General features: G+C 39.7%; 1 protein-coding gene and 1 long non-coding RNA gene across 2 annotated transcripts; one reads left to right on the top strand and one right to left on the bottom strand.

Moving 5' to 3' along the window:
* Window positions 1-3,747: 3,747 nt before the first annotated feature.
* On the top strand, window positions 3,748-6,083 carry LOC136687391 (uncharacterized). The gene is made up of 3 exons (XR_010800465.1): window positions 3,748-3,994; window positions 5,198-5,439; window positions 5,959-6,083. It is a non-coding gene; the product is annotated as an uncharacterized lncRNA (long non-coding RNA).
* Window positions 5,154-6,342, bottom strand: lbx1b (ladybird homeobox 1b). The gene is made up of 2 exons (XM_066661772.1): window positions 5,928-6,342; window positions 5,154-5,626 (listed from the first exon to the last, which is right to left on the bottom strand). Exons 1-2 carry the CDS (start codon window positions 6,202-6,204, stop codon window positions 5,154-5,156), a joined length of 750 nt encoding a protein of 249 aa, XP_066517869.1. The 5' UTR covers window positions 6,205-6,342.
* Between the last annotated feature and the right edge of the window lie 8,695 nt (window positions 6,343-15,037).

The raw sequence follows: 15,037 nt of genomic DNA, 5'->3' as shown, positions 1-15,037 counted from the left end.
TCTGAATAAACAATTTCTCTGATACTTAACATGCTTGTTGTTTTTGCATTGATTTGAATCACTTGCTTTTAAAGTGGGAAAAAAAAATTAAAGCAAATTCTCATCAGAAAAAATAAATAAATCTTTTTTTATGACTGTAACCGCAATTGGTATTAATGTTTTACATTTGTGTCTTGGCAGAATGTTTTTTTTAATTATACATTGTTAATGTTTAAATCAGTACTTATGTAAATATTAATGATAAATAATTTAATTAAAATTTACTGGTTTTGCTCTGCTTCTTGATCCCATGTGTATTATGCTTTTATATTTTGAACATGTTGACATATTTTTTTAAATATTATTTATTGTCAAATGGTTAGCTGATGAATGTTTTGCAATATATTTCAGACAAAATATATTCTCTACTACGACTGCAGTTTTATAGTTATACACCAATATCCATAGTCACAATTTACATTAAATTAAAAACTAAGGTAATGCTGTCAGAGACTAATAAAAATCTACTGTCAGTGTTTCATTTCACATTAATGTTGCATGGCTCTCACAAAATAGTACTTTTGTATGTCATGTGTTGTGTAGGTGTGGTGTACAAGCCAGCAGTTATTAAAAATAAATAAAAATGATTGATGACAGATTGGCCAAAACAATAAAATAGTAGTTATATTTGACAGGCAAATTATATGTCCTTTGATGCCTGGACTGTCATCTTAAGTATCTGTTCGTGTTTGTGTGTTGTGTATGGGGTTTGTGCTTATAAACCATCTATGTCCTCAGGTCAGGTCATGTCCCAATAATGTTGTAAAAAGTACAAGGTATGTGGTTTTCCATGATTTTAAAATAAAACTAGTGATTTTAAGTTGGATGTATCATTAGAAGGTTTAAAGGAGTTACTTGAACATTTCTACCATAAGTGAAAAGTGGTGTCCCTATAATGCAGGTATTATAAATAATAAATTATAATATAAATGATAATAATAAAACCATAAGACCTTAGGTCTCCATAGCTGTTACTCAATCTAAACTGACTGCTTCTATTTTTACTACAACTACATGTACAACTACTTTTACTGCTATCATTAATACTACTGAGTGCTACTACAACTATAACAAGTTTAACTACTACCACAACCAATATCGCTCCTACTATTACTACTACTACTACTACAGTAAGCATGCTTTTTTTCAAAGTTGAATAATAAACATCACACGTCTACTCCATGCACCTATTGGCCCAAGCCTATTATCTCATTCTCCCCTGAGGAATGGGCTTTTGATTGGACCTTTTGCATGTCAAATTTCTTTCTCTTCAGTTGTAGGCGGTTCTTAGCCATGTAAAGTGGAGAAAGGCACCAGACACTGGTAATGCGAGATTACCCTCTGAGTATCACAGTTCACTCAGTGTTAGATTTTGTTCTGTACAGTCCTGCCTCTTTTTAGGTGATTTAAAGATGGCGGAATATTACCCCTTTTTTTCAAGCTGCAGAGCCTTCAGTTCCTTGTCAGCGGAGGAGTTCAGTTCCTTGTCAGGAGGGCTCATGCCAGTGTGCTTTCATCATACATAATATGAATCGTATTCAAAATGGCCCCCTACTCTATTCCCTACGTTGCTAACTATGTAGTGAAGTGAATAGGGCACTGATTAATTTCAGGCACAAACTTAATATAATTGAAGCATTCAGAGCTGTTTAGAGAAAGCAGCCAGAGAACTGGTAACTATGGCTACAGTAAACTTCGCAATACTCTTTATTATAGATATTCTGCACCTAAAATAAAATGTTATCTGAAGGATGAAAAAGTATAGAAAAAATATATATATTTTTATTGTAATGAAATTGCAATAATTTTTAAAAATATTTGTAAATTACATGATTCCAGGTAGACTTTGGACTGACACTGACCATGACCAGGATGAATAAGTTAGAGAGATGATTAATGAATGAAGCATGTAAAAAAATAAAATGTAAAACGATCTATGGGATACAAAACAAGGTATGAAATAAAATGCTTTAAATATAATATTTTTACATAAACATTTGGAACATCCTTTTTATTATAACATTAATTATTTTGAACAAATATGTTTATATCTGTTTGCTGTGTCTTTTGTATTTTTGTAACGTTACATGTTTGTTCATATGAAGCAAATACATTTTGAAAAACAATAGGGCTCCAGTACATTCTGTGCTTGGACCCCTAATAAAGGGAAATCCATATCTGCCATAGGACATGTGTTTTAATTTATCATCATGTATGGGAGTACAGTACCTGGCCTACCAAAAATAAAAAACAATCACATAACAATAATGTAATTAATATAACAATGTGAATATCTTTAACATTAACGTTCAATTCTCTGGTGATTATGTCATTAATTTTCTTGTTAACAGACGTGGGGTTAAACAGCCATATTGTGTAAATTGTTTCTATTCTTTTCCCCCTCTGACTCAGATGCTCTTTCTCCCATCATCGTGTTTTTTTCCCTTTTCTTTTCTATTCTTTTCTCTCTTTTTTGTGAAAAGATGGCCTTTTAGCTCAGTCTGACACGTCTGAAATCTTTAACGCTGCCCTCGCCTACTTAACATGAAAAACACGCCGAATAAGGAGCCATTCTTCCAACTCAAATATAAAAGTCCCCACACAAAATGCAACATATGAGAGAGAGAGAGAGAGAGAGAGAGAGAGAGAGAGAGTCATTGTAGTTCATTGACTTGTTCAAAAATAACAGAAAAAAAGGAAAGAGGAGCGAATGGACATTCATGAGTACAGATGCTCTAGCGAATGAAGAGGGGGTAGAAGGTAGACACAAAAAAAGAAAAGGGAGAGAAAGCAGTTGAGAAAGGTTTGAGATGGAATGTGAGAAAGCACAGGAAAAATAAGATGAAAGAGAGAAAGTTAAAGCATGAAAGAGAAAAGAAGGGATTGAAAGGATGGAGTGGAGAACAAGGGAAGAGAAAAGACAAAATTGAGATAAAGGAGAAGAAGTTAGAAGTGAGAGTGAGTGAGTGTGAGTTGACACACTTTTCTAAAGGGGGCGTGGGGGGGCGAGGCCATCCATCACCGGGCGCGGAGCTGTGAGGAAGTGTCAGCCGCGGAGAAGCGTATGGCCCCGGCCTTGTTTCTGTGAGTGACCGCGGGGCGCCTCCTCACACTCGTCTGACTGCTCGTTTGTCCTCGGTTGTTACGCTTTAACGTTATAGTCCTGAGTGGAGAACAAAACAAGGCAAGAGAGAGGGAGAAAGTGGCCCAAAACTGCGAGGTTTATATGGCTTTCTTTCTTTCTTTCTTCTTTTCTCCGCGCTGCTCCAGATTGCTGTTTCTCACATAAATTTCGGCTCCAATGGCCAAACGCACGTCGCCGGGTCAATAAGCCAAGACACGCTTATAGAGAGAGAAAAGGGGGAAAGCAAGCCGAGGGGAGGCTGTTTCATTCAGACAGAGCAAAAACAATAGCTGGAATGGGGCTAAAAACGGATAAAAAAGAAAAAAGGAGAGAAAGAGTTGAAGCAGTTAGCGTTTGCTAAGAAGATGTCGGACCCACGCAGTTCGTTAAACTGCTGTCGATAAAAGAAAGAGCTGAGGCCCAAACAAAGCCTTTTTCAAAATGGAGGAAAACAAACCTAATCAGCCAAATAGACCATAGAACACCAAAGGCACACCGTCCTTATAAAGGACAGCATTACAGTAATATAAAGCTATATAACACATGACTTACATAATTATAGGCTAAATAGCACTTTGTGCAAGAAGGTTACCAGACTGTTACCAGTGAAAAGTTCTAAAGCCATGGTGTATAATTGCAGGGGGTGTTTTAGTGCCTATGGCACAGTTTGGATGCACATCTGCTGCAATCAAAGCGTTATTACCACTACAAATTCACACTTTCAAACACGTTAAACATTTTGAAAATGTAACGCCCAAGACTGAACTGAAACTGTAAAACAACTGTTCTGAAAAGAAACCAAAGCTGTAATTAAGACAACGGCTGGAACCAGTAAGTAACGTCCTGTAAATAATGTATTATTTGCATTATATTCTGATCCTGAAACATGTAATGTTGGCCATTTACTATCAAATTTGCTACCTTGTCTTTTTGAAATGGCTGTAGTATCATAGCGGTATTATTATTACCAGCATAATGTAATATCACCCTTTTTTGATATTGTCGCTGTATAAAAAAAACATGTATCTCCATTTTTGTTGATATTTATTTTACTACATCATCTGAACACAGCAGCTGTCTTTCACATTGTGACAAATTTCTTGATGAACGGACCAATAGAAATGCTCCAAAAATACTTGGAATATAATCTCTTTATTTTGACATTCACTGAAAGTTAAGAAGGTTTTCTCCTTCTACTGTAACGTTACTATTTTGGAGATAAACGCTTTTCTTTGGACAGTGACGTGATGTCATAATAATAAGCATAAGAGACAAAATTAGAGAAAGATTTTCATTTATTTTTTTCTTTCATACATTAGACCTGAAACACAGTTTTGTGTCTAAGGTCTGTAGACCACAGTACAAAAAAAATCTATAACTCTGAATTGTACAAACAATGACAATTTTATAAATACTCATAAATCACATAAAACCTAGTGCGAGGTCACTGCCATGAACCATTTATTTAGTTTCTTTTAAAAAGCGCTGTCAATCAAAAACACAATGCACAGAAGCCTGAGGGAGGTAGACTTTAGAAAGACTGAAAAAACAAATACAGTGTATGCTAACAGCTTATTTAATGTTGGAAATTTTAAGAGTTGGGTAGTGATGGTAGTATTTGACAGTACATTTTTGTACGTTGGATTAGTTTTTTCCTGTGTTCTCTCAAATTGTTTTATCTGTACTCAAAATTTAATTTAATTTAGAACTTGAATTTCAAGAGGGAAGCAGTTCATTCTGTTTTGTTGCTGCTGTGCTGCTTTGGAGCGTTAGCATTTTATTTAAGACAAAAAGAAGAATAGGGTCATACAAATTTTGCTTTAGTTTCTTTGCTTACAAATGAAATCTCATGTTTTTTGGAAAGGTACTTTCCGTTTTAACCTCTACTCCAGCCATTATTTTTACAAAGTAACAATACATTTACTTGAGTGTGGATTCAGTCTATTTTACCTAAAGAACTACAACATTATAAAAGTCTTTTTCCTGCTCATTAATCATCCACGTCTATCTCCATGTCTCCTTCGTCTTCTTCAGAGCTGTGCTGACTTGTGTGGTCCGAGTGGGACCCTGCAGGGGACAGCTGTAATTTGTGCACCAATTTCTGCCCGTGGTCCCGCTGAGAAGTGGCCCCTGGCCCTGAGACGCCCCTGGTCCCTTGTCCACTCCTCCGAGGCTCAATCAGAGTAGACACATTTCCCAGGGCTTTGGCGGACTCCACGTCAGCCTTCATTTCCTCCAAGTCCCGTTTCAGCTTGGCTCTGCGGTTCTGGAACCAGGTGATGACCTGTGCATTGGTCAGGCCCAGCTGCTGGGCGATATGGTCCCGGTCAGCGGGAGAGAGGTACCTCTGATAAAGGAAACGCTTCTCTAACTCACACAGCTGCTGACTGGTGAAGGCAGTTCGGGCCTTTCTCCTCTTCCTCAGCTGATTCTTCGGAACAAACACAGCTGGGTCATCTCTGCCTCTCCCTGCAGAGACAGATCAGAGAAATATCAGCACTGGAAAAACAGTGTTATTAATATTATAACAACAATAATATTAAAATTTCCCATGATTATAGGTATTAGCTTTGTTAAAAAATAAAGTAAAATTATTATAATAAGTGATATATTATCATCGTAATTTCCTTAGACTACTCAAAGAAGCTGTATTCTAATACGGTAGTATTGTAATTATATTAAATAATATTCATAATATTAGGTCTTCATTTCAAGTCCTGTGTAAATACTTCATGCCCAGTGGTCAAGGCTGATGAATTCTCACCTGCTGGTGTTTGTGCTGTGTTGATGTCCAGGGCTCTGAAGGTTTTGTTGGTGAGCTCCTGTAGAGCGCTCAGCGCTGACCGCTCCTGGACCCTCACACTCCAGCTCATCTCCCTGCTGAGACTTCTGTGGACATGGCTCCTCTGGATGGTGGGCTTGCTGAGGATATCCACAATGCTGAAAGGTGTGAGGGGTTTCGGGTGGACGTGGTCAGGGGAGCTCAGTGTCCGGCTTTTAGGAAGTACCGCACAAACTCTGAGGGCCTCGGTGGAGGTCATTATCCAATCTTGCGTTGCTTTTAAATGCTTTCGGAGGATAGAAAGTAAAGGAAACGATAAGGCTACTTCAGTCCAGGCTTAGGAAGGATGCTGCATCCAGGTGGAAGATGTCTCCAAACACCAGCGGACCAGGGCGGTGTGGCCTGCTGTCCTGCAGGGGATGATTCACAATAAATCTGCTTATGACTAAGCCACAAGCAGTTACCGAATGTGATCAGATGCTGGTATCTCCTCTTGCTCCCTGTGTCCCTGGCAGTGCAGTGTGAGTACCAGACTCTGAGCTTCATTAATTAGCCTGCAGGAGGAGTAGGAGGAGTTAGGAGGAGTTCTGCTCAATACAAGGAGTTCCACAGGGTTCCTTTACACAAACAAACATACAATCAGACCTGTCAGTGAAAGCAGAATGAAGGCTTTTATTTGTAAGCTCCAGGCCTTTTAGATGACTGAATGAATAGATGAGTAAATACAAGGATTAATAAAATGTGTGAGGGGTTTGTGTGAAGAAGCACAAAAAATATAATCAACATACAGTCCATTTACAGCATTTAGACACTCTTATTCAGGGCGACTTACATTTCCAATCACGTAACAGAGGTAGGCTACAAGTGTTAGGAGTCTTGACCCATGGACTCTTACAGGTGAACTGATCTCAAGTCAGCGGTGTTACCCACTAAACTGACCCTTTCTCTCTGTGTCTTGTTCTCTCTCACCTATTCTTCTTCTAAAATCAAGGGTTTTAAAAGGGATTCATACTCTCCTCCACTGCAGTTACAGCCTCCACTTCTCTGGGAAGGCATGAAACTAGATTTGATGGATTTAACTGTGTTAGTGAGACAAGGTACCCTCTCCAACTCTTCCCAAAAGACGTGGATGGTCCTTCATCACTCCAGAGAACACAGTTCCACTGCTCCATGGCTCCATACCGAGGGCTTATCTATAAAGGTTATACCAACTATGTGCACTGTTGGACTCCTCAGACAATGTTTAAACCAGTAATGTATACCCAATATCCTTAAAGGATTTATATGGATAAAAAAGTGGAAAAGAAAATCGAACATTGCTCTGTAGACCATCTCCGCCAACACCACCCCCACCCCGCTCAGTGTCTGCCCTCCTGGCCCCCTCACTCAGAGAAATATGGAATCTGCCACAGTGTCAGCACTCCCATACACACAATACAATACACACACATTTCCCCAGAGTGTGCTGCCTGGGGCTCAGGGACAATATGCCTCTTTAAACCCTGCCATGGCTTTTTAAAGCCCACAGTCAGAGAGTCAGACAAGCAGGTCCACACACACACTTGGTTCCCGGGCTGTGTGTATGAAACGGGAATTAGTTTGATGAATGAGGGCTGTGTTATAGATGGCCTCGAGCTCATGTCGTCTTTTTGGCTTGATGTCTTTCTTAAGATCCTAGTGTTTATAAACAAACGTGTAAATTACCCTAACTTTCCAAGGAAAAGAAAAAAATAATAACTTTCCAAATTATAACTCGTGTAGGAGAACATAAGTATCAGATCAATAAATTCACTTAAGTAATAGGTCACTTCAGTCAGTGGTGCAGTTTAACTTTTAATACATCCCCACTGTCTTGTATTGTGGACTGTTTAAATAATAGTCTGGAAAAAATCATCTCAATCACTCCTTGTAAATTCAGCATGAATGGGTGAGACTAAACTGCTGTAGGCTGAAAGGGCAGCTATATGCAAATGTGTTTGTTTTTGGTGACATCACAAAAACAATGGATTCAAAACAGGCTCTTTTTTGCAGCTTGATTTCCATATACAACTACAAATACACACACACACATTATGGAATGGAGAGTGAATGGTGTGGTTGTTAAACATGAACAATGCTTACATTAAAAAGTAAAAACAACTATATTGAATTTTCTACTGTAGGGGCTCTTTAAAGTTAATCAATAGAAATGTTTCAACAGACCAAATCAATAGCAACCTATAATCTCCAAATAAAGGCCAATCAACTATATGTAATACAGTGTACATACACATGTATTTAATCTAATATAAAAGCAATGCAAATATCCAATTACAAACATGCTTTTCAAGCTTAAATCCTGTATTATATTTGAACATCATAAACACTTAATATAACATAATATAATATAAATGACGAGAAAGCGAGAATAAAAATGAAACATTTCTGAAGGTTCTGCTTTAATGGGAATAATTAGATTCTAATTGTAATCTAATTCAGAGGTTAAATTACTCCTAACAATAGCTCATCAAAGATTGTCCAAAGATTCCCAATCAAGGCCAAATACAAAACAGACCAAATCTATATCAGCCTCAAAATTACTCAGATCAGTTGGTCAGTTAGTGTTCTTCTTCAAGCATGTTAAGCTCTCCTATATGTTTCCTATAGATCTGAAAAGATGCAGTGGCACTTCATGTGACTTTGAGCCTTTGCTCTAACAGCTTGATAGCATCTTGTGTTAGAGGGTGACCTAGAAAGTGGATGGAATTTGGCATATTCAAATTAGTGAGATAAATTGGGTGTCTCTGATTATTACAACCATTCTCTCCAACAACTGTCAATACAAAACAGATACGTTAATGGAACTTCACATTTCCCATTAGATGAGACATGATACGCATTCTTAACGTTTGAAATTAAATCTACATCTGCAATTTCAACAGATCCTTCCAGGCAACAAAGGTCCATGTCCCTGAGTAATGTTTCCTGCTGTGATTTCATGTTTAAGCACCTTAACATTAAGGGTCTACGTCCTCTCATGGTACTTTACATCAGATTAAACCAATCAGGTTTATTAAGTTTCTAGACTCTGCCTAAAAGTGATTTCATTCAGATTTTGGGATATTTGAGGAGCTGTAACATTTGTTGTGTTGGCAGGGATTGTGAAACTTTAGACGGCATTTCAGAAGCTAATGTTAAAATGTAAAAGTGTGCTGAAGTGATATATGGCTTAATAAGGAAGAATGGTCCTGGAGGTCCTTTGTTATATAAACCTCTTAAAATGAGAGGCTTGAAGAAGGGATTTTGGAGTGAGGAGGAGAACCACGTTTCCTGCTTGAACTTTTGATTTTACTGAGATGAAATGTGTGAATGAAATTTGTAGTAAAATGTATTCAAATTTAGAACTCTACTGTAAAAATAAAAAGTCAATTCACCTTAATTCAACCATGTGCACTACTTTTTAATGATCCCAGCTTTGTTTACCCAACTGTTCTTCCTTTATTTCAAAACCTTTCATGTAGACTGGTCTCTGATCAGACTGAGTTTCCTAAAAATAAAAACAACAACCACATGAAATTGCGCTTATTTTAAGTTCTCTACTTTGTAGAAATTAACCTATTGGAGACATAATAGCACAAGGTTATGACATTACTTAAATTTTTAATATTCAAAACAGAGATGAACACAAAAGGGGACATTGCGAGACAATATCATATTAAACTTTGATCCCTGTGGTGATAAAAATCAATTAGAAAATCACTTTAAAACATTTGACAACCGTATTGTTTGACCGTGTGCATTGTATCCTCTCACTCTGTGTTTAGTGACAATATCAATCTGGCTTAAAGCTGTCCCACATTGACTCTGTCAGGCGGTCATCAATCAACTCCGCCAAGGCCTCTCCGACACTTTAATGAGCTTTAACACACAATTGTTCTGGTCTATAAACACAGAAAGAAAGAGAGAGTGAGAATTTGACTCCACCACTGTTATTTTTGATCTTACTGCATTGTTTTTTGTTTTTTTTTGCAAAGAACATTTCTGTTTGCACATTTTCAACAACAGAATAAATGAACAATAAAAAATAGAAGTGAATTAAAAAAAGAAAGGGAATGTTTATGCAGATTCTTACAACAATTTGAATTTACTCATTCACAAGCATGAAACCAAATATTAAACACCCTTAAAGGGCCCATTTCATAGAAAAGATTTCTGTAAATGTCGCAAAAACCATCAGATTTGAATTGATTTCCTAAATGTGTTTACTCATATTCAGCCTAATTTTAGACCCATTTGGCCTACAGAAATGTAGCCCCGCCCACCCACATTGATGTTATAAGGAGTGTTTCAAAAGAACAATGAAAGGCATCCAATTAGAACAGACGAGACAGGAATCAACCAATTTTGTGGGAAACGACAGACCTTTAGACAATCTGTACACCCAAACATGTACAGTGTTACAGTTAGTGTCGCTGTCACACAGCTCCAGGGTCCTGGGTTGGTGGGTTCCAGCCCCACCTCTGGTCATCGTCGGTGAGGAGTTTGGCGCGTTCTCTCTGACTGCGTGATTTTCGGGTGCTGCCGTTTCCTCCAAAAATACCAGTCCAAAAACACGTTGGTAGGTAAACAGGCCATGCGCAATGTCCATAGGTTTGAGTGAATGTGTGTTGTGAACTGGCGCCCCCTCCAGGGTATGTTCCTGCCTTGTGCCCAGTGACTCCAGGTAAGCTCTCAACCGAACACAACCATGAACTGGATGAAGTGGTTACAGACAATCAATTAAATGCTATATGAACTGATGAGCTTACAATTGTTACTGAGGTCACTTGGATAGAAAGAAGCAGAAAATACAACCAACTTTGAAGACTGAACTTTGGAGGTGTGGAAATATATCCCCGCAGATGGAATAATATACATAGTATTTTGTGAAAGAATCTGACTGAAATGAGACGTTGAGATTTCATGTACGAGTAATAGCTAAATTAGTCAATTTTAGGAGGTGTGTTTGAAACCCTAACATCTGTGGGTTGGTGAAATTCCCTGGTGACTCCAAACCTACAGTGTCCCTGACCAGAATGAAGCAGATATAGAAGATGAATGAATAGATGTTTTTAACAAACTTTAACATGTCTGTGTTTGGTTTAGAATTGCTAAAGTTAATGTAATTCGCTGTTAGCTTAGCGCTAATATTCTACTGAAATCCCATAAGGATGTTGGTAGAAATGGATCTTGTTTTTGAAGACGTTTTGACATTACGGTTCAAACTGGAGGCCAAGCTCTAACTGCGTTGGTGCTCAACCTTTCGGCTCTGTCCCAAACCACAACAGCATTATGCTTCACTAACCACACGCCACACAAATAAGACAATAATGAACCAGAGAGTGGCTTTCTTCTCATTATTTGATGAACTGGCTTCATCCTTGCTCCGACTCCATTTCCCCTTCACGCCTGTCCCCTCTATTGTCCAACAAAAGGACTAAACCACAAAGAGAAGCTACACATTAACACATCCTCCGCTGCTGCCCATTGACTCCAGCACAGTTCAGCTGGCCACAGTAGAACTGCTGGGTGAAGGGAGTGACGGGGGGTAAGAGTACACTAAGTGCCCCCCACTGGAGAACTGAAGAAGAAGGGCTAAACCTAAATACTGGAGGATTGTAAAACCTGTCACCAATCTCAGTGATGGAGAGGGTGTTTAGTCACAACAGACTCCCAGCTGCAGCAGAGCTTTTATCAGGTGTAGCGCTAACTGGCCATCTCGTTGTGGACACATGTCTTGGTGGGGAGTGTGGGGATAGGGGGTGGGCTTTCAGAGCATTAAAGGGAAGGTCAGAGGACAGGAAGGTGTGTGTGAAGTGCAGTTTTGTGGAGGATGCTGGGTAAGCAAGGCTTTTTTAAGGGGCCTTTGAGGATGGGACACCTACTGAGACCGTGGTCAACTCTGCACCAGAATGGACAGAAAGCTAATGGGCTATTATTGTCTGAATAAACTTTTAGTGAGTAGGCACTCCTGCTGAACGCCATCCTTTGTTTTAATCTTTCCGTTGTGATAAAGACAAATCAACACCATGGGTCAATGTATCAAAATTCTAAGACTGAACTTTGGAGGCATGGAAAAAGTGTTCTTGCACCATTCCTTGTTGATGTAAACACACAGTCCTCCATCACAAGTCTTACTGCACAGGGCTGAGTTTCTGTTGGCAGGAAATGAAGCTAGTCTGTCTAACTGAATGGCGGCGTTGGGAACTCTGTCGCTCCACAACGTTTCCATAAAAACAAAGATGCAACTGTCCCTAGATTCTTGTTGTGTAGTTCTCAGAAGTCAGTTGCAGTCCAGTTTATTCTCCAGGGAGCAGATGTTTAAGAGCAGGATGAACGGAAGAGCTGGCCGAGTTGGCTTTGTTGTTAGCCTAGCACAAACTCCAGCCTGCTTGCCGTGCTTCTGTAGTCTCACTCACCGCTTTCTGGTGCTCCCTCTTTCGGCTACCGGCTTCAGGCGAGGCAGAGGTCCGGGGGCCTGGTTGCTGTAGCAGGCCAAGACTGCGTAACCTTTGTGATAGCTCATCGTTTATGGTATTATTTGGTTGATTGCGATAGTGTAACAGCATCTGATAGTTGTATACATAGACACTGGTTGGTCTTGTGTCCATGTGTCGAAGAAACTAAAAGCAGACATGAGTAAATAAACCAAAAGCACCATTTTGTATCCGGAGTGGCCGCTGCGAGCTATGGCTGCACCACCATCTTTGAAATCAGATGTCTTGTGTGCATTCCATGACGTTTCAGGAAGTCAGATGTCCTCCCCCTTCCTAAAACCTGACTAATAGTGTTTTAATAGTAAATTACAGTGTTAAACTGTGGTTGAATGCAATCAAATCCTCATAGCAATGTTGCGACATTTAAGATGTATAAATGCTTCACATAAGAGGAGGAGCTGTACTGTAGCAAAGTTAGGAGTTGTGTAACTATGCTATGTCTAAGTAATTCCCTGTCACTTCACTGTCAGGATCTTGTGTTTTGATTATGTTTCTGCTCCTTTTGTGTCTTTAACCATGCCCCTCATCTGTGAGCCCTCATTGTGATTGCTCACAGGTGTTGCCCGTTACTTCCTTTTATAACCTCTTTATAAGTCTTTGTGTTCTTACATCAGTGTTCATTGTCTTGTATCGAATTATGTTCTTCTGTCTGATTGTTCTGTGTTTCTATTTGTTGTCTGCTTTGTTTATTAAACATTTGTATTTTGCATCAAGTGATACTTACGCACTTGTTTTCTCTCGTCCCCTCGTCCCATGCACTCTGTGACAAAGAGAATAGGCTTCAAGATCCATTTGAAATTATAAGGCTTTCCAAATAAGCATTAATTCTGTGTCCAGGCACAACTGACCATCCCAGAAAATCTAGTTTTTATACCCTCTTTTGGGCAAGGGGGGGTCATCATCTGGCTTCTCCTTGTCCTTTCCAAATATACCATACCCATTGATCATTATTTCCAGATGACATGATTATCTTATATTGCTAAATATTAATTAAATATTGTGTCATTTTCTACAATGCATTCTTTATTGTCAAGCCAAGGAGTATGCTATTTTACAAAATAACAATAGCAGGCTTCAGGCCTTCTTAAGGCCTGGTCTTGAACTGGTCCTCTCAGACAGCTGCAACAACCACCATGACAGCAACCGGGATAATAAAGAAAACTGTGTCTCAGGCCTTAACCTTGAATTCAGCAGGTGCTTTGATGATAAGACTCAGTTATTGCAAGAATCATTGTTAACACCTGTCATGTTGGGGTTGGGTCGACAGACAAGGAACAGAGATAGTGGTAGGACAGAGATAGATCATAGACTTCAGCTCAGCATTCAGCACCTGATCGGGAAGATGAATATACTGGGCCTTAACACTTCTCTCTGCAACTGGATCCTGGACTTCCTGACTGGGAGACCTCAGTCAGTCCGGATCGGTAGGAACACCTCCAGCACCATCACACTGAACACTGGAGCCCCCCAGGGCTGCGTGCTCAGTCCACTGCTGTTCACATTGCTGACCCATGACTGTGCAGCGATGCACAGCTCAAATCATATCATCAAGTTCGCTGATGACACGACTGTGGTGGGTCTCATCAGTAAGAACGACGAGTCAGCATACAGAGAGGAGGTGCAGCGGCTGACTGACTGGTGTGAAGTCAACAACCTGTCTCTAAACGTGGACAAAACCAAAGAGATGGTTGTAGACTTCAGAAAAAAAAGGGGGGAGCACTCGCCGCTGAACATCGACAACTCTGCTGTGGAGATTGTCAAGAATACCAAATTCTTTGGTGTTTACCTAGCGGATGATCTCACCTGGTCCACTAACACCAGTAACATCAAAAAGAAAGCCCAGCAATGCCTCTACTTCCTGCGAAGGCTGAAGAAGGCTCATCTCCCCCCTCCAATTCTCACCACTTTTTACAGAGGAGTCATGGAGAGCATCATGACCAGCTGCATCACTGTCTGGTTTGGAAACTGCACTGTGGCAGATCGCAAGTCCTTCCAGCGGAACGTGAGGACAGCTGAGAAGATTATCGGTGTGTCTCTTCCCTCCATCACAGACATCTACACCACTCGCTGCACTCGCAAAGCACTCAGCATTGTGGGAGATCACACACACCCTTCACACACACTCCTCAACCTACTGCCGTCTGGAAAAAGGTATCGAAGCATTTGAGCCCTCACATCCAGACTCCATAACAGCTTCTTCCCACATGCTATCAGACTCCTGAACACCTAGAGACTGAGACTGGACTGAAGAAGCACACACACACACACACACACACACACACACACACTTCTTCACGCAAACACTGGTCTGTTGGACTGAAAATGAGTGTACTGTTTACACATATCCTGTTTACATCATGGTTACATCCAATTACCGTTTACAGCACAAATACACTTTAAATTGCAGTGTCTCTCTCCCTCACCCCCTCCGTACTTATGGTTTTGCATTGTCTTGTATTGCAGTGTATTGTATTGTACTGTATGGACATGGTTTTGTATTTTCTTAGCCATATCTTTTGCACTTTAATGCGTGTGCACTGTTTTATGTTGCACTAGCTTTGCACTAGTTGCACTTTA

The sequence above is a fragment of the Hoplias malabaricus genome, chromosome 2 (genome assembly GCF_029633855.1).
Source record: "Hoplias malabaricus isolate fHopMal1 chromosome 2, fHopMal1.hap1, whole genome shotgun sequence".
NCBI classification, from domain to species: domain Eukaryota; kingdom Metazoa; phylum Chordata; class Actinopteri; order Characiformes; family Erythrinidae; genus Hoplias; species Hoplias malabaricus.
Note: the sequence above shows the minus strand (reverse complement) of the source record. Positions and strands in the feature narration are given on the sequence as shown.